Raw genomic sequence first — 19,217 nt, forward strand, 5'->3', positions numbered from 1 at the left:
TTATAATTACTTAAATTACCTTGCTACAGTGAATTCACAGCTATCAAAGGTAGCAACACAATGGAGCCAGCCTCCACCATGAGAACACTCAAGCTGTCGTGAGCACCACCTCAGCAGACCTTCAGGTTATTAGCACTAAGTTCTGTTGGGTTATTAGCGCTCTGTCTTCCCAACCAGTGTCTTCCCATCCCTCCCAAGAGTGATGCATACCCACTGGCACTGCTCAGTGCCCTGGAGGCATCAGGTGACAACAATAATACCAGAAGTCTTTCCTGACCATGTCTTGAACATGGAATTTCCTTACCACCCATGGTACCAAGCAGTGCTTGTTCCTGACCTCGCTATCACCCCTGTTCCCCACGCAAGGCCTGGGGAGGGAGGAGAGGACAGGCGGAACAGCAGTAGAGAGAACCCCTGCTCTCTCCCCTGCTCTATTCTCCCCTCTCCTGTCACCGATTTCTGACCAGGCTGTCGATCCTATCAGGGGTCCATAAAGCTGGGAGGACTCTGGCCCGAGAGAGGGAGGTAGGGGTTAGGCAAACAGGCCAGGGAGGCAGTTGGTTGAAATTTAACCACAATATTCTTGGTCTCTATTGTTTTGAGTGAGGCCCAATATTTCCACAGCAGGATTATAGGATCTGATTAACCATGTTAGACAACAATGCTGAGCTGGGATGGGCTTCCCCTTCCAGCTGCCCATATGAAAAAGTAAATATAACACCCAGATTTCAGAAGAGACTCCCAGAAGCCCCCAAGTCCCACTCCCCAGTTCCGGCTCTGCCATTGTTTTTGGGCCCCAAAGCTCAAGGAGGTAGAGTGTACTGCATGCTCCTTTAACTACTGGCCCTTGGCCCAGCAGGACAAGTAATCCTGGCACAATCGTCCCAGGTGAGTCAATGGCTGTGTGCTCCCCACACCCTGGAGTTCTTCCAATGCCTCTTCCGGGTTCCCCTGGTAGGTCGGTCTGATTCTCAGAAGTCCATGAGAATTGGGTGCCCAGAGGCCACACAGCACTCACTCACTGGGGTCCAGGGGTGTGGGAAGCAAGCAGAGGTCTGCTGGGATCCAGAAAGAAAAGCAGAGAGTGTGCGGCTTACCAGCCAGTACACAGAGTAAGCATTCGGTAGAGTACTTTGGTACCATCTAATGGCATCCCATGAGCCAGGTGGGAACCACAGAACTGGGAAGGTAGATAAAGGACTGCCATATAGTACCTGTGAGGGGAAGTGTTCCCTAAAAAGGGCTCTGAGAGCTTCTCTAACAGGGATCCCCTGGGTGCCCCCACCCCTCACACTCAGACAGGCTGCCTCAACTCAATCCTCTCATTCACTCAAGGGAGGCCCAGGAAAGTGGACCAAGGAAGGCACCAAACTCAACAAACAGCCTTGATCTTGCATCTCATATAGTATACTTGGGATCAACAACTAGGGGCCACCCCAAAACAGCGACTTCCTCCTCTGCCTGAGCTTCTTCCTGTATCTAAGGGCCTAGTATAATCTGTTTCAACTTTTCCAGGTACCGGGGATGAGTAACTATGGTTGATGGCTTCCTTACACCGTGTCCCTCACTCCTTTCAAATGGGCTCCTCCCACCCCAAAGACTATTACAAAAGACAGATTACTCAGAGAAGAACCTAGAAAAATACATTTTGTTGCTTAAAAGACTGTTAACATAGTTGTGCCTTTAGTACCATAACATCATCACGGTGACATTTCCAGCTAGTTCGAAACTCTCATATGAAAAGCAGAAACCAAAGCACACAAGAAAAATGTCTGTTGGCATAGGGTACATTAATGAGTAATGAAGGGGTTAGCAGAGGTTAGCTCATGTCAGGTCAACGTCATTAGAGGAGTTAGGCTTCCCTTAAACTCTGTAGAGCAAATCTTTGTAGTTTTGTGAGTCGGAGAAAATAAAAGACAGAGTGAGTGAAGAGAAGAAGTTGTCCTGGCAACATCAGGAATGATGGAGAACCAACAGCCAGGTAGGAGAGGTTCAACTCTTCGTCCCTGTCCCTGTCCCTCCCATCCTCACCATCTCTGCGGCATAAGCAGGGACTCCCGAGACTCTCCAGACTGCTCCCACCTGTAGTGGTAATAAAGGACTGGGAGCTAAGGGAGCCTTAAATGGACAGGGAGTGTCTTCTGGGTGCCCTGGGATGAGCCTTGCCAGCCGACCTGCAAAGATCTTGGTCTAGCCAGTCCAGAGTACAGAAGCACAGACCTCTCTCTTTGTCACCTTGAGCTCTAGGAATTCCAGGGAAGATGGAGATGAGGTGGTTTCTTCCTTCTCAGTTACATCACTATCCCTTGGAAACACTCCTGGACCAGGAGGCTAGCTCCTGGTGTCAAGAGAAAGGAATGGCCCTGGTGGGTTTTTCCAGAACCTAGTTTGGTCTCTGCTCAGAAGGGCTGCTGGGAAACTCCACAAGACACCAGGTAAGGGAGTACTATCCAGCTGGAGTACAGACAGGACTTTCTCTTCAGCAAGGAGTGACCTGAGCTAGCTGGCTGGTCCCTAGCTGACAGCATGGGGGAATCACCAGCGTGGCCAAGTAGGCCTCGCGACCTAGGTGGCGCTGTTTCTCTACTTTTTAGGTCCAGTTGCAGGAACTTCCTCGAGGTCCCAAGCCCTGCTCCTGGCTTGCTGGCTTGCTCGCGTAAACCACCTTATATTATTTTTTTTTCTAAAAATACTCCAAAGCAATTGAAAGAGTCCCTTCTCCCACCAGCCAGCCCTGGCCCCAGCCCCGGCCCCGGGGAGCGGGCGGGTAGGCGGGGAGGTGGGCCACTGCTTTATTAAACACAGGGAAAACTAATATTTACGGAATAAAATTTATGGAGCAGCCACGAGAATTCGACCCTTTTATGTGCATGGGGAATGGGGGTTGGGCCAGGCTGGGGGCCTCAGGGAGGGGCCCAAGCCAGGGGGCAGGGCTGGAATAGAGCCTGGCTAGGCCAATTTGTCAAAGCGGGATTTCCCTGGAGTTGCCCTGGGATGAATGATTCTCAAACACCACCCAGCTCAGGGGTAAGGGCTTCAATGATGCCTGAGCCAGGGCTCCTGGCAGTAATGTTTCCCTAACGACGCATTTGAGCAATACCCCCAAGGCAAGAGGAGCCTTGGAGAACACAGGAGCAGTGGACTGGAAGGTGACTAGGCATACTCTTTTGATAGAGTCCCACAATCTCATGAGAAGATGAACAAAGTTGTTTGGAGAACTTTCCTTGTAATTTTAGGGGAGTCATAATTAAGAATGCCTGCTTGAGGCTGCCATTTGGGCAGAAGGATTAGCCAGGGTAGGACACAGAGCTTCACTGTGGTGAGTGTCTACCACAGGGCACACCCTGAGGTGCTGCAGCCCTGCCCCAAGGTAAAGCAAAGCGAGCAGCAGCAGGGGAATGTGTGGCCAGCAGAAAGCCCCAGCATTGCCAGGGGCTCCCGTCTTGGAGAGCCTGCGTGGAGGAGAGCCATCCTGCTGGAAGGCAGGGTCCAGGAAAGAGGTTTGGACCGTGTAAGACTGCAAGAAGAAGAAAACTCTTCCTGGAAATATTTCTAGTCAATCACCTAAGAAGCTGTGACGAGCTGGGCTGTCACTCACTAGCTGCATCACATTTAATAAGTCAATAATCTCACGACTAGGTTTCCTAGTGGGTTCCTGGTACCATCTTCAGATGATGCTGTGAGATGCTCATCTGGACAGACTACTTGGTACACAAACTGCTCAAAGAAAGTTGGTCATTTATTACTGTGCCCGCCCCCCCTTTTTTGAGACAGGGTTTCTCTGTGTAGCCCTGGCTCTGTAGACAGGGCTGGCCTTGAACTCAGAGTTCTATTTGCCTCTGCTCCTGAGTGCTGGGACTAAAGGTGTATGGTACCACTGCCCGGCTTATTACTGCTGTAATAATTAGTACTTTAGCATGGCTTGTATGGTCCTGTCTCCATGAACTGACATCCAGCAGAGACATCAGTCTCAGGGAGAGAGAGTGAAGACAGACAGGGAAGCCCTCCAAAGCAAGTACACCAAAGTGGCTTCTGCATCTGCCTCTGCCTCTCCCTCTACCATAGTGTTCCCAGCAATCCGGAGTTCACTTTCCACTGCTATCAAGGTCAAGTTTCAGATGGTCTTACTACACAAGAAGACATGGCAGAGAAGACCAAGAGGCTGTGTGCAGACAAAGCCTAGGTGCCCAGGAGTGATTTTTGGATTCTGCTTGTCTCACACAACCATCTCTTGTTTTCAGACACTATCTTACTCTGCAGCTCAGGCTGGCCTCGAACTCATAGCAATCTTCTTGGGGCATCCTAGCCTTAATACTTTTTCCTACTAAACACTGTTAGATGCCAGTTTTGTTCTAGGATTCTTCTGGGGTCAGTTCCTGTTCCTTATCATCCTAACTATACTTACTTCATTATTTAAGTAGAGTGAAGACAGAGAATGTGGGTGGGTGGAGCCTAGTTGGTAGCATGCAGGAAGCACTGGACTGATCTCCAGCCCTGCATAAACCATGTGTGGTAGCACACACACTTGTAATCCTAGCACTTAAATGTAAGCAGAAGGACCAGGAGTTCAAGGTCATCCTCCTTACACAGTTTAAACCAGTGCATGCCTTTAGTCCCAGCACCTAGGAGGTTGAGCTCTGAGTTCCTAGGCCAGCTTGGCCTACATAGTGAGTTCTAGGCCAGCTGGGGCTACACAGAGGGTCTCGGGCCACTGTCTTGAGCCAGAGTGGTGGTCTTATGTGTGGGTATGTGTATAAAGACAGACATACAGGGACACAGCCATAGACACTCGAACATAGTATATACACACAGTCATACAAAGACACACACACAAACACACCAAAAAAATAAAATGTCAAATTTCTTTTTTCCCCATCCATGGGACCTTACTTTAGCCCTACTACTTGAAGTCATTTGTAATTTGTCCTGACAATATGGTTTAGCCTGTTCCCTGTGCTTTGGGGGGAGACAGAAAAAGCACACACAAGCTTGACAGAAATGTAATCTGTCTTGTACCAACATGGAGAGAGTTCTCAAGATCAAGGCTTCTAACTGTGGCTGACCTCAGCCTCATGAGAAAAGCTGACGAAGGGTCTGTAGGATGGAGCTGATAGCTCAAATGTGACCCAACAGGACTAGGGGACACCCAGTTCTGTTCTAGGGGGTCTGGGATCCAGAGACCACAGGTAACCTCAACAGTTGAGGGGTGTGAGTATCCTTTATTCTGTGTTGAGGGAGAGACCCCGGTGAAAGGCAGCCAGGAGTTCTGGGCATGCGTCTCTTTGTAAACTTGTTTCATGTACCTAAGTTTGCCATAGGGTGCTAGTTCTAGAGAAAGAACACTACCCAAGCAAGGAGCTGGTGTCACTCATATCCGGAATGCCAGTGAGTTGGAGTCAGGCTTCCCCTGGTAAAGTCCCCATCTAGGTGGCCTGTCAACAAACTCAGGCCTCTGAGGGATGCTCTGCCATGAAAGCTCCTTCCAGGTGATGCTAGGAAGCGGTTTTGCTCTCTTCGTGGTGGCTGAGGCATGGAGAGTTAACTGAAGAGTCCCCTGGGCTTCTTCCTCTTGGACTTCACCAGCTGAGCTCTATGCATAGGGCCTGAAGCAGCCTGGAGAGAAAGGAAACTCAGTTACTCTGTTCTGAAACAGACCTCTTGGCTCCTGGTTGGTTGAAGCCTTCTTAAAGTGTCTGACATGTTTTAAGATTTGTTGTAGGCAGTGCTGTGCGCGTCTAAGTGGGCATGTCCCTCACAGGCTGTCACTGGAAGTCGAGGAAGGTGAAAAGGGAGCTAAGGTTCATCATTCAGCCCGAGTGGCAGGAGAAGCAAGGGAGTCTATGGGCAAGCAAGATGCTCTTTGGTTTAGCATCAGCTAATAACCTCTCTCATACTATCCTATCAAAGTGCTGTCAGCTAGGCAGCAACTGCAGGGACCATGGCTGTGAGGTTACTAAGTTATCTCCAGTGCTCAGACTGCCGGCCACCCAGGAAGCTGCTCATGTGTGACTCACCACGGGCTCATATTCAGGCTCCGAGAGGGTTGAAGGGAGGGAGACCGGCTCTTCTGGCTGGTTATCAGTTCCTCGAGGGGAGGTGCTGCTTGATGCCTGAGTCTCTCCTGAAATCAGAAAGATCAACAGAAGGCAGAGAGATGCCCAGTCTCAGAAGAGAAGCATCCACCAAGCGTTCAGCGGACGAAGGGCAGAGTTTGCTATTAATATATTAACAGATGGAGGGAGCCAGCTTTTAGCTGACATTCAGTAAACCCTGTTCCTATGAAAACTTCCAAGCCTGCTTTCAGCACGTAGGCTGAGTTTCCTTGACTCACAAGAGGTGGTCAAATCTCTGAACATCTGATTCTCTCCGTCAGGAGACTTAATCTTCCCACTAGCTCTCTTGCTAATTCACGAGCACCTGAGCCAGTGCTAGTAATGAGAATATTCTATGGTAAGATAAGTGTCCTGCATCTGCACTGGCCACATGGCTACTGAGCACTTGCTATGTGGCTAAAGTATACAGGAAATTAATTTTAAAATGTATTTAGTTCTTATTCATTGAAATGTCAATAGATCACATGATTAGAACTACTAATCAGACAGCGCAGACTTAAGCGCTAAGCAGACATAGCTGTGACTGGGAACACTCACCAGAGCCTTTATGCGCCTGCCTTGCTTGGATCTGCTGTTTTGTAACTGCTACATACAGACTCTGCAGACTCATGGCAAATGGCTTTCCATCACCAACAGCACATGCCTCTGGCAATTTCTATAGGAAAGAGGACACTGTCATTGGTCTGTCTGGAGATGTAGAGAAAAGAAAGCTGATATCCCATTGACAGGCCTGCCATCAACCCCAAACAAATCTGCATGAAGTAGTATCATCCAACACAGGGCCTCCGTTTGAAAACCTGCTGCCACTGCCAGCCCAGAGGCTTCCTGCATGCTTTCCTCTGAAAGGCCACGTTGCCATCTCTCTCCGTTTCTGCTTCCTGTGAATTCTCCACGTGTCTCTGCCTCTTTCTTCCTAAGAGATGACCTCTCCCAGGGCTGTTTTGGGACACTATCTTTCTGGGTTGGCAGTCCAGTGCATTCACAGAGCACTTGCCTAGCATCTATCGCTCAGGAGCACCACCACATCCAAGACACTATCTGCCCTAAGTGTCCCTGGGCTGTATGCGCTGCCATCTTAACCAAGTTTACTCCTGAACTTCCACAGAAGAATGAAATCCAGGATGGGGAAAGGGACAAATAGGAACAACAGAGTAAAAAAGAAGAAAAATTTATGATGACGTGATGCTAGTCAGAGCCAACAGAGCTTGGAGACCCGTCTGCCAGCTTCCATACTGGACTGCAATCCAGCTGTGCTTTAGTGTGCTCCACGTGCTCTTCAGCGGGGTGGTACTTCTCCCAAGGGGGTGAGAAGTATTTGAGGGGTGAGAAAAGTTCCTCTTTTACAGAACAATAACATAAAGACACATACAGCACACAGATGCTATTTTTGCATTCATTTATTTATGCATGCACATATACAGACACATATGCAGCAGTCAGCACACAAACTATGGGAGGCCATTCTCTCCTCCCATCACGTGGGTTCTGGGATGGAACTCAGGTCATAAAACTTCACAGCCAGCACCTTTATCTACTGAGCCATCCTATAGGCTCCAAAAGCAGACTTTTGCTATCTGTGGAATTATAATTTCCTGAGAGGAGGTGAGCAGAAAAAAGTTGAGTGACTTTTTAAGGAGACGATGATGGAATGAAAGCTGAGGAACTGCTCTCAGTTAGCTTTGTGATGGACTGGACAGTGCGCACTCACGGCAACACGCTTCGCCTAATTCTCCTTCCAGCTGAACTGAGATGAAAGAATGGCTGAAGACTGAACTAAATACAATAAAAAATGTGACAAGAGTATGGTGTCCCAAATCTAGCTGTACTTCAGGGTCCTGGAACGAGCCCAGAAAGTACTTCACCTGCCCCTAAGCATGGCAACAATGACAGTTCCCAGCCAAATAAGCAGGCCCATGTGAGTAGTCAGGCCAGTTTACATGAGAACCAACCCTAAAATTCTTAGTCCATATATATCTCATGTCAAGGGCACCTCTCCATGCTATAAAGACTCTTTTCTTTACAATGCTGGGCATCAAACCCAAGGCTTCATACATGCTAGGTGGATGCTCTACCACTAAGCTATATCCTCAGCCTAACACTGTTTCTGAAAGCCACTGTGGGAAAGATCGGAATAGAGAGCTCATAAGAAGCAGTGGACTGGGCGCTGGGCCACCAGGATTACAGTTAGTGTCCCCGAGGAGGGCAGAGGGTGAAGAACCCGTTGACCTAACAGGATAATAAACACTCCTCTTCCTCTAACCTCACCTCATAAAGACTACCTCAGGCTTGGACTTCCCTTCATTTTACTGCAATATAACTCGGGTTTTAATGAGGCTTGGACTTTCACTGGAGACTACAGACAACGAGTCAGGGAGCCTAGAGTCTAAACTTTGCCTCCAGCAGTAATCCCCATGAGTTATCATACCAGCCATCTTCAACTACACTCCCTGAGGAAGGGACTGAAACCAAAGGTAAGCAGTGGGCCCTGGCACCTCTATCCTACCTCTCTTTACTAGGTTCAGCTCTCTACTCCATAGGCCACTTCTTCTAAAAGACAGCCCTCTACTAGTTGGGCAGCAAGCCCTAGCAGCAGAGAGACCAAAAGATTTTCTCCTTCAGTGTCTGGGATCTTTCCTCAGAAATGTACGCCTGCTCTAGTCACCCACCTATGACTCGGTAGGCACAGCACTGCCTGCATAAGTAGGCTGGGCAGGGTCCAGGCAGTCCACGTCACTGACTCCTACCTTCACATGGAACGAAACAGACTGATTCTCTAGGTTTGGCTTTTATCCAGCACACTTAACTCTGAAATGAAGTGTAAGAAGTAAGAAGGGACTCAAGCCACAGCTACTCAGAACCTTAATCCAAGTCTAGAAACCCAACCTTGGTCTTTCCTCTGTTCTCCTTCTCAGACACTGGCCCCATAGTTGCCAATGGCTATCCCACTCACAGGTCTAGTCTCAGAAAAATACTAGCAGCATCATTTACTAACTGCCTACTTTGTGCACTGCTCTAAGTATTTTAAATATTAACCCATTCCCCCCTCTTCTTCATTACCGCTTTCCTGTCACCTAGAATAGCTCCTTGCCCGTTAGGGACTCAACAGTTTGTGACTGAATGAACATGGCAGGCACTAGGAGGACACATTTGGCTGAGTAGTCACTCTCAACTAGTAAGCAGAAAAACAGAGTTAAATTCTAAGCAGTCTGCCTTTAGGAAATAAACATAAAACCACTACATATTTGTTTCTCTGTACAGCAGAATTAGTCAAAATGAAATCTAGCCCTTACTAGGTTCACAATCTACAATCTCTTACATCATAGTTTATCTGTTATCACTTAGGTGACAAGAAAACAGAACAGATAAAAAGAAAGCAACTGAATGTGGGGGCGGGGGAAAGCAACAACTGGTACAGACTGGAGCCCTTAAGGGCTCTCCAACATCAAGGAATCCCTGCACACGCTCCCAGAATGGCCAGGGAAGAGAGGTGTATGACCACCTGAGCTAGGGAAGGAGCAGCATTAGCTCCCAGGGCAGGACAATGGCAGGGGTGAGGTGGGGCAGCCACAGAGATCAAAGCAAGAATGCTGGAGTGGAACTAAGCAAAGTAAATAGTGTCTCCTGCTGTAAGTACGCCTAGCCAGGAGCACCATGTACCAGCATAGAGCGGGTCACTGACCACAACGGCAGGCAGGGCAAGAAGAGTCAGGTGAGCCCACAGCATGACCATCCATCTGATTAGCCCAGAGACAATTCAAGCCTCACCCCACCCCCTGGGGGGTGGGCAGGCTGGGATTATAGATAGCAGGCACTATAGGAGAAGGTGCAGGGGGTGGACACCTCAGTCCTGCCCTCGTGAGAACAGATCTGAGTGAAACATTGACCAGCCATCAGTGAAAGCTAACCTCTGAAAACTCACATTTGCATGTGTGTGACAGGCATACACTTACAGTTTTGTTTTGTGTGGCAAGTGATCTGCTGTAACAGAATTATAAGCCAATGGTGACAAGAACCCAGAGAAGACAGGGCTTCCAACTGAGCTTCCTGAAAAAGCCTCAGAAGTGGTGACATCAAGGTGAGCCTTACACAGTCAGACTCTGAGTGCCATGGGAATATGTGTGGCACAAAAGTGTGAACAAGTGGGCTGTGTCATGCAGAGTGCAACGAGAAAGCTACACACACACCCACTGGATTGCAACCCTAATTCTTTCTGAATTAGGGTCACATCATGGAGATTTCCTTGTGTTTCATAACTGACTTTCTCTACTTGATAGTGCTTGCCAAGGCTTCCTTGGCCCCCAAATAATACTGAAACAATGTGGACTCAGAACTCTTCATTATATTTACTTCACTCCTAGTCCTTCATCATTGACATCAATAGTCACAAGCACTATACAGCCGTCCATCACCAATGTAGAACCCCCATCTGCCACTGTACAACCCTCCCTTTGCCACTGTATAACCCTATCACTACTGTAAAACTTCTCATTGCCACTGTACAACCCTCCCCTCACCACTGCATAACCCCTATCACCAATGTATAACCCCCATCAGCACTGTATAACCCATCAGCCTCTGTAGAACCCTCTCATTGGCCACTGTATAGCCCTCTATGAGCCACTGTATAACTCCCATCAGCCTCTGTATAACCCCCATCAGCAACTGTATGACTTTTGCATCAGCCACTATATAACCTTCCATCAGCCACTGTATAATCAATCCTTCCATTGCCAACAAATGTTTACCCCCCACCCCCATACAATTCACTAGGGCTCTGGTTCCTGCTTACACAATGTAAGAAACTTTGTGAAAATCAAAATGAAAGAACCATAAGATGTCTCTTGCCCCCCCTCCCCTTGTTATAGCCCATCTTTGCTCCTAGGGCCCAAACTCACCACCTTCTTTTGCAGTCTTCTCCACTTGATCAAATCCAAAACACACACCTACAGTGCAGAAATTCAAGGAATCCCAGGGCTTTGTTAGCAAAAACTCAATGCGCACTTTCAACTAGAGGCATGTGGTCTGCTCCCTCACTCTTTCTTCCGAGATGTTCCAGAAAAGGAAGCTTTAGAATCCCGAGAAAAGCTCACACTGATAGGCAGCTCCTCTATGGACTTGTGCTTCTGTCTGAGGATAGATTTAACAGCTATTTCAAGACCAGGGGAAGCAAGCTAACCAGAACCTTCAGCATCCTCCTTTGGGTTGCTTCTGGCATTTGTCTCAGAGCTACCATCGTTCCAAGGCCCAGGGACTAACCCTCCACCAAACACAGCCATCAAGGTCAGACCTCCAACATGAGATTTCCTTAAAGGTAAGAAGTTTTCACCTCCCTCCTGCACTGTGGCAAACTCTGCTGTCTCCCTAGAGTGCCCACAGCTCCATCCTGGGACTCCTGGTGACTCTCTCAATTAGCTTCTCCTAGAGATAAGAAACAGCAGTAGAGTTTTCCTCTAAGGCCTTAACTGCCAAAGGGTTTGCCAAATAAATAAGTGGGAACAACACAAATGATTAAGGATGCATCTAAAGAGCTGGTCTTTTCAGCCATCTCTGACAGCCTCCTCAAGTCTAAGAAACACCAAGGAGTTCAGGACTGAGCAGGTGCTGCCCTCTGGAGGCTTACACATTAGGGAGAAGACTCTTTCATACTCTTGGGGGCTGGCAAGATGGCTCTGTGGGATAAAGGCCTCCAAGCCTGATGTCCTGAGTTCAATACCCAGGACCTACATGGTAGAAGGAAAGAAGCAGCTCCCACAAGTTGTCCTGGGACTTCTACGTGGGTGTGCCATGGCCCAAGTGTGGCATGCTAAGCACTCACTCTCTCTCTTTCTCTCTCTCTTTCTCTCTCTCTTTCTCTCTCTCTCTCTCTTACACACACACACACACACACACACACACACACACACACAAAGTCATAGTCATGGGATAAGAAAAGAGTCCATGAAATAAAATATCCTAATCAAGGTATTGTAGATGGGACAAGAATGCTATGTACTCTTTCAACTATCTATCTATCTATCTATCATCTATCTATCTATCTATCTATCTATCATTATCTATCTATCTATCTATCATCTATCTACCAACTATCTATCTATCTATCTATCTATCTGTCTGTCTGTCTGTCTATCTATCTATCTATCTATCTATCTATCTATCTATCTATGTCTGTGCATGGCTGTCAGACTCCCCTAGAGGTGAGTTACAGATAGTTGACTGAACTCAGATCTCTGGAAGAGCAGAAAGCTCTGGTAAGTGCACAGCCATCTCTCCAGCCCTGTGATATAGTTCTAAACAGAGGTCAAGGACAGTAACACAAAGTTCATTTCAAAAAACTCTAAATGGAAGGGAGAGAGTAATCCATGTGCTTGAGTTGTTTTCACAACAGTCTAGTTTATGTCTACTGCTCATTTTTATTATTATTAGAGCCTTTCTCTCTTTTCAGCGTCTCAGTATGAATGGTGAATTAGGCGGTCTCGCTGCATGAGAGGACAAGCGTGGCAGGTAAATGGCAGGTTCCTGTGTTTGTCTGAATTGTGACATGATGCAGAGGGTGAAACGCTCCACTTTATATTCAGAAGAGTAGCCTGAGTGAGGCAGGGAAGACAGGCTGCAAGGTGAGAGTAGTGCAGGCGGCAAGAACCTCCAACAGGCTGGTGTTTTAGTCAGGGTTCCTATTGCTGGGACAAAACACCATGGCCAAAAAACAAGCTGGAAAGGAAAGGGTTTATTTGGCTTACACTTCCATCACTGAAGGAAGTCAGTACAGGAACTTAGGCAGGGCTGGAAACTGGAGGCAGAAGCTGATGAAGAAGCCATAGAGGGGTGCTGCTTACTGGCTAGCTTCCCATAGCTTGCTCAGCCTGCTTTCATGTACGATCCAGGACCACCAGCCGAGGATGGCTGCACTCACAATGGTGTGGGCCCTACCTCATTGATCACTTAGAGAAAATGTCTTACAGCTGCATCTCATGGAGGCATTTCCTCAACTGAGGCTTTTTCTCTGATGATTCTAGCTCATGTCAAGTTGACACAAAATCAGCCGGTACAGGTGGCCAACACACCTTCAAGCTCATATACTGGGTGTTACATGAAAGGAGTCAGGCACAAGGCAGACAGAACAAAAGGAGTGATCTAGAAACCTAAAATGAAACCACTAAGTCAAAGGGAGGCTGGGGCTGGAGCATAGCTCAGTGGCAGGATGTTTGTCTAACATAGTGAAGCCCCAGGTTTGATCCCCATCAATGTATCAAAAGAAGGAGGAGGACAGGAGGAAGAGGAAGAAGAGGAGGAAAGAAGAAAACAAACCTGAGCTTCCATTACACCTGATTCATATATTTTATCTTGTTTTGAGGGAAGGGGAAGCAGGCCAAGAATGTGAAGACCTATACCACAGAGCTAGTGAGATGATTAATAAGAGAACAGAGCAGGGAAATGGGTGTTTCCCCTCGAAGGGCACACTGGGGGCACTGCTGTGCCTCAGACTGGCCTCACACCTGTTACATGTATCGGGGACTGTCTTGAAGTTCTGATCTTTCTTCCTCTGTGTCCCTTATAGGCATTCACCACCATTTGGAGTCAGCTACCGAGCCTTCTCTTGCCTGGCGCTGTCCCTATGCCAAGCTAATATGTGCAAAGGATAGTACATACAGAGAAGCTGGGGGTGCTCTCGTTAACTTACTTTGACTGGCATCCCAAAGCACAGGTTTTCCAAACAATTCAGTGATTCATCAAGACACAGGTGAGGGAGAGAGCCCAGGGTCACTGTCCCCTACACCACACCAGTTCCCTGCTGTGTTAGCAGGTCTGAAAGCTCCTGTTCCATCACCACAAAAACAAGTGACCAACACCTACCTTAGGAGCACTAGTGCATGGGCCTTGGGAGATGATTAATTAATATTGGTGTTTTTGAAGATGTTTTTAAATTGTGATACATGGAGGAAAGTCTATACCATGGAGTACATGGTCAAAGCTGGAATTATAGGAGGTAGAGAGTCCACCTGACCTGGAAACCAAGTGCTCTTAAGTGCTAAGCAATCTTCCTGGCCCTCAGTGCTTGTGAAGGGTGCCTGCCCCATATGAGTTATGGTTCCTCATTTCCCCATATCAATTCTTGTTGATTCTCAATAATTGCCTGCATTCTCCCACATCTCAGAACCTGCTCAAGAGGCCAAGGCTTTACCCTCATTCCATCTGACCTTTGCAGGCAGAACAGGAACAAAGGAAGTTCAGTTATAACTCTCTGTGAAACACACAAAGCATGGCCTCCCCTAGCATGCCATAGCATTCATGTAGGAGTGTGTATGACACACACACACACACACACACACACACACACACACACACAATTTAAATAATTTTAAAAGTATTAACAGAGCCCAAGCTACCTAGCAGTGTTAACTGGAAATGCTTTTTCATGACTACTGATATTTCTTCCTTCCTTCCTAACAAGGCTAGGAAAGGCTCTGCTACTTCCCGTCACAGGGCGTTTGGAGAGCAGAGAAACACGCACTTCAATCTGTCATCAAGAGGCTGATGGGCAGGTGGTTTGGGGTGGGATTAATCTCTCAACTGCTTGGCCCATGAGAGGTCAACATAAAGAAGACAGAGAACCATGCAACAGTGCTGAGGCCCAGGCTTCAGACGACAAGTGCCAACTGTCCCATCCTACTGCGTTATAGCAGTTCACATGGAGAAACAATTTCTGAGTTTCACGCAAGACCTAACCATGAGAGGTTCTCGTTTTGTCCCTCACTGAACAGTCCCATATCAGCTGAATATGACCAAAGTACCATATATGAATTATGAAAATGCCACGATGAAACCATTGTTTTATACAAATAATGGCCAGTTGTGAAAGGAAAAAAGAAAAAAAGAGTCCTCTATCTGCTGGATGATGAGAAACCGTGGTGACTTGGGGAAAGAACACACAGCGTCCTAAGGGCACACTGTCCTTTAAGGTCCATGTGGGAGATTAACAACACAGCTGACATTGCTCAGTGTTTGGTCTGACTTCGCTTTGTTTGGGTCTGTGCCTGTCACAAGGCCGCCTCTGACCAATGTGCCCTGCCGATGCTGACCTCCAGAGTGAACCTCTCTCTCACTTAGAGCATCCACACAGGGCTGGCTAGAGAGAAAAACAACTGAGCAATCTGGGCACAATCTTGTGTTTAGAGACCTTACAAATTAATTGTGGCTTAGGGATCTTGAAAAGTCTTTAACTTACAGCATACTTCGCCCCTCTCCCTTTCTTTTACAGCGAGGTGGGAGAATGGAGGCACACTCACAGTGATGTGGAAAATCCATGTGCTCATCCAGTCACTACCTGGTCACTCTCTGAGGCCTCCCTTGAAACCAGGTATTTTAACCTCTGGTTCTCAACCATGCTGGAACTACAACAGAAATTAACACAGGGAAGAGCTCACACAGTTCCAGAGAGATAGTTCAGGTCTAGGGTGTATTCGGACTGAAAAGAAGGGAGGTGAGAAGGAAGACTACACAGGAAAGGTCCAGAAAGAAAGCTGGAACAGTGCTCCCAAGACTAAGAATGTTGTTGATTTGCTTTGATTTTTGGAGAAAGCATCGCACTGGGTAGCTAGTCTTGAACTTGCTTGTGATCTTCTTGTGAATGTCACCACACCTGGCTAACTTTACAATAATGTGATGCTGGGGCTGGGCGGTGGTGGCGCACACCTTTAATCCCAGCACTTGAGAGGCACAGGCAGGCGGATTTCTGAGTTCGAGGCCAGCCTGGTCTACAGAGTGAGTTCCAGGACAGCCAGGGCTATACAGAGAAACCCTGTCTCGAAAAACCAACCCCCAACCCCCCAAAAAAAGTGATGCTGGAGCACACATGATGCTAAGCACATCCTCCTATTGAGCTTGTGCCCAGATTGCTCAGAGTTGGAATCATCTCTAGCCAGCACGGTGTGATGCTCCAAGTGAGAGAGGGACTCACTGTGGAGGTCAGAGGTGGCAGGGCACAGTGGTCAGCTGTCAAGAATAACTAACTTTTTAAATTAACCCAACAAACCTCCATATTCACCAGGCACCAGAATCATTCTTTTTTCATATATAAGAAATCAAACAAAGGCCTGCAGGATTAATTGATTCTCCCAATGCACAGCAGAATGAAAATGTGGAAGATCCAGAGGGGCAGCCTTCAGAACCTTCTCTTGACTCAGTAGGCAGAAGGCCTCACGGCACCACCATGGATGCAGCCATCTCTCCCGAGAGGAGGCTGGCTCCTGTTCTGAGGTCCAGCAGCTACTAGAAAGTAGCTCTATCTCCCTTCTTAAGGCGCCAAATGACCCAAGCTGCAGAGAGAAGCAGCAGCAAAATGAGTTCTGGAGGAGGTCAGCTGTGCTTAACCCCTCTGCAGTCTCCCAGGGCACCAGAAAATCACAAAATGACTGTGCTACAGGGAGACGCTGGATTCTGAATCGCCTTTAGAAAGAAGCACAGCCTCCCAGAGTCATTGCAGGAAGGCCCCAAAGAAAAATAATGGCAGAGGGAGTGGAAGTGGGGATGGGGGTGGGGCAGCTGCTCTTATAAGAGCCCTTTGTGGTAGCTGCCTCTGAAAGGAGGTTTTGCTAGACAAGGTGGAACTTCTCAAGGTGACAAGCAAATGGCACAGACTGAGCTGTGACCCTCCACTCACTCCATAACCAGCCCCCTTTCCTTTGGAGGGCCAGAGCCCAAACTGTCCCTGGAGCCCCACCCAGCCCAGCACAAACCCCGGCTTTCTAGTCTGCACAGCAACTAATGAGTGGCAAAGGGGCTCAAGGGACCAGAGTGGTTTCCTGGGGGGATGAGCCCTCTGAGCCCCAGAGTAAGTGCAATCACAACTCTGGCTCCTTTGCTTTGCTCCCCACTCCTTTCTTTGCCCCAAACAAGCAGCTCCTGTCCCTCCGGCTCCAGCTGGCTTCAAAGGGGTCCCCCACAGGCAGTCTCAACATCAGGTTATCATATCTCTCAAATTCTGCCACCTCAACTTCCCTTCCCAAATGGAACTGAAACAATGTGGTGGGAAGGAAGGGCCTCACATTTAACACCAAACTGGCAGCTCTGCCCTGGGCAACAGCCCTGGGCCACTAGTGCTGTGTCACTACTTTCCTGGTTTCATGGAGATGAGAGGACAGTAGTGGGCTGGGCCTGCAGGTGCAAAGGTGAAGTGGAGGACCAGGAGTGTTCTCTGAAAGACCTCTGCACCAGGGAGATTCTCTTTCACCCAAATTACATGCCTGACAGCTGGGAACACAGCCTATGGCAGGTTCAAGGCCTTCCTGCCTTCATCTGCCTGCTGCCTGCCCTCTGGAGGGTGACACACTGTCTTCTCTTTGAGAAATCCTGTTCCACTGAATGATGTACCATTTTCCCAAACACACATATGTGCACATATGCACACACACACACACACACACACACACACACACACACATTCATCTGGTACTGGAAAATATGCTAAATAACCTAAACTCTCACAATACTAGGACCAGCAAGATAGCTAAGCTAGCAAAAGTACCTTCCCTTGCAAGTCTGACAATCTGAGTTCAATCCCTGGAATCCACAGTGGACAAAGAGAACTGACTCCAGAAAGCTGTCCTCTGATCTCCACATGTGTGTTCCACGCCACCCCACCCCCCGCCCCCGCCACAAACATACATTAGTAGTAAAAATTTTAAAAATCTTTAAACTCTCAAATACTGCTTTATGGGAATAAAATGATGTGATCACTTTGGAAAATGATTTGTCAGTTAGTCCGGGTTTCTATTCCTGCACAAACATCATGACCAAGAAGCAAATTGGGGAGGAAAGGGTTTATTCAGCTTACACTTCCATACTGCTGCTGTTCATCACCAAAGGAAGTCAGGACTGGAACTCAAGCAGGTCAGGAAGCAGGAGCTGATGCAGAGGCCATGGAAGGATGTTCCTTACTGGCTGGCTCCCCCTGGCTTGCTCAGCTTGCTTTCTTATAGAACCCAAGACTACCAGCTCAGGGGTGGCACCACCCACAATGAGCCCTTCCCCCTTGATCACTAACTGAGACAATGCCTTATAACTGGATCTCATGGAGGCATTTCCTCCAGGGAGACTCCTTTCTCTGTGAAAACTCCAGCTTGTGTCGAATTGACACAAAACCAGCCAGTCCAGTCAGTATATACTAAATCAAAATATTCACATATTACCTGTGAGCCAACCATCCCAGTTCCTTGTGCTCATCCAGATACAAAGGGGCAGACTATGATGCAGTCTCACAGTGAAGTAGCATACAGAAATGGAAACCTGCCATATAGACATTAGTAAACTTCGTAAGGTCAGACAAAATGAATGCATTCGAGATTACAGCATTTGGGTAAGATTTTAAAACAGGCAAATTTAATGAGAAGTCAGGACACTGATTACCTTTCTTTTAGGTAGGAGGTGAGTACTTCTGAGAACTGAAATTTTCTAAATCTTTTGAAACATTTTAGAGACTATTATTTTTATTTTATATGTATGACTATGTCTGCACTGCAATGTGTGCAGTCCCCTCAGAGGCACAGAAGAGGGTGTCAGAGCTCCTGAGACTGGAGCTATACCTGGTTGTGAACCACCATGTGGGTGCTGGGAATTGAACCTGGGTCATCTGGAAGAGATGCCAGTGTTCCTAACTGCAGAGCCATCTCTACAGCTCCCAAATTTTAAATTTTTGATTTGGTTGCTGGTTACACAGCTGTACATTTTACAATTCTCCAACTTAGATGCTTATTGGCATTTTAAAAATAAGCATCCTATACTTTAAGTGGGTTTCTTGTTGTTTTGAGACAGGATCCTACTATGTAGACCTGACTAGCCTGGAGTTTTAAATATAGACCAGGCTGGCTTCAAGCTCATGAGGCTACTCCTGTTTCTGCCTCATGAAGACATGTACTGCCACCCAGCCACATCTTACATTTTAATTCAAAATATTTATTTATTTATTTATTTATTTATTTATTTTTTCTTTTTTTTTTCTTCATATTTTTTTTATATTTTTATTACATATTTTCCTCAATTACATTTCCAATACTATCCCAAAAGTCCCCCATAGCGCCCCCCACTTCCCTACCCACCCATTCCCATTCT

General features: G+C 47.5%; 1 protein-coding gene across 3 annotated transcripts in view; it reads right to left on the reverse strand.

The window, feature by feature from the left end:
• Positions 1 to 4,989: 4,989 nt before the first annotated feature.
• The window catches only part of Nhej1 (non-homologous end joining factor 1), a 94,381-nt gene continuing 80,153 nt past the window's right edge, over positions 4,990 to 19,217 (reverse strand). For 2 of the 3 annotated variants that reach the window (XM_021162264.2, XM_021162253.2), the window contains 3 exons: positions 6,651 to 6,768; positions 6,015 to 6,121; positions 4,990 to 5,613 (listed from right to left, as the gene is read on the reverse strand). In XM_021162264.2, coding sequence (XP_021017923.1) covers positions 5,539 to 5,613; positions 6,015 to 6,121; positions 6,651 to 6,768 — 300 coding nt within the window. In that variant the 3' untranslated portion in view covers positions 4,990 to 5,538. The remainder of the gene's footprint in view (positions 5,614 to 6,014; positions 6,122 to 6,650; positions 6,769 to 19,217) is intronic. The other variant, XM_021162271.2, reaches the window with a different exon arrangement.

The sequence above is a fragment of the Mus caroli genome, chromosome 1 (genome assembly GCF_900094665.2).
Source record: "Mus caroli chromosome 1, CAROLI_EIJ_v1.1, whole genome shotgun sequence".
Taxonomy (NCBI): domain Eukaryota; kingdom Metazoa; phylum Chordata; class Mammalia; order Rodentia; family Muridae; genus Mus; species Mus caroli.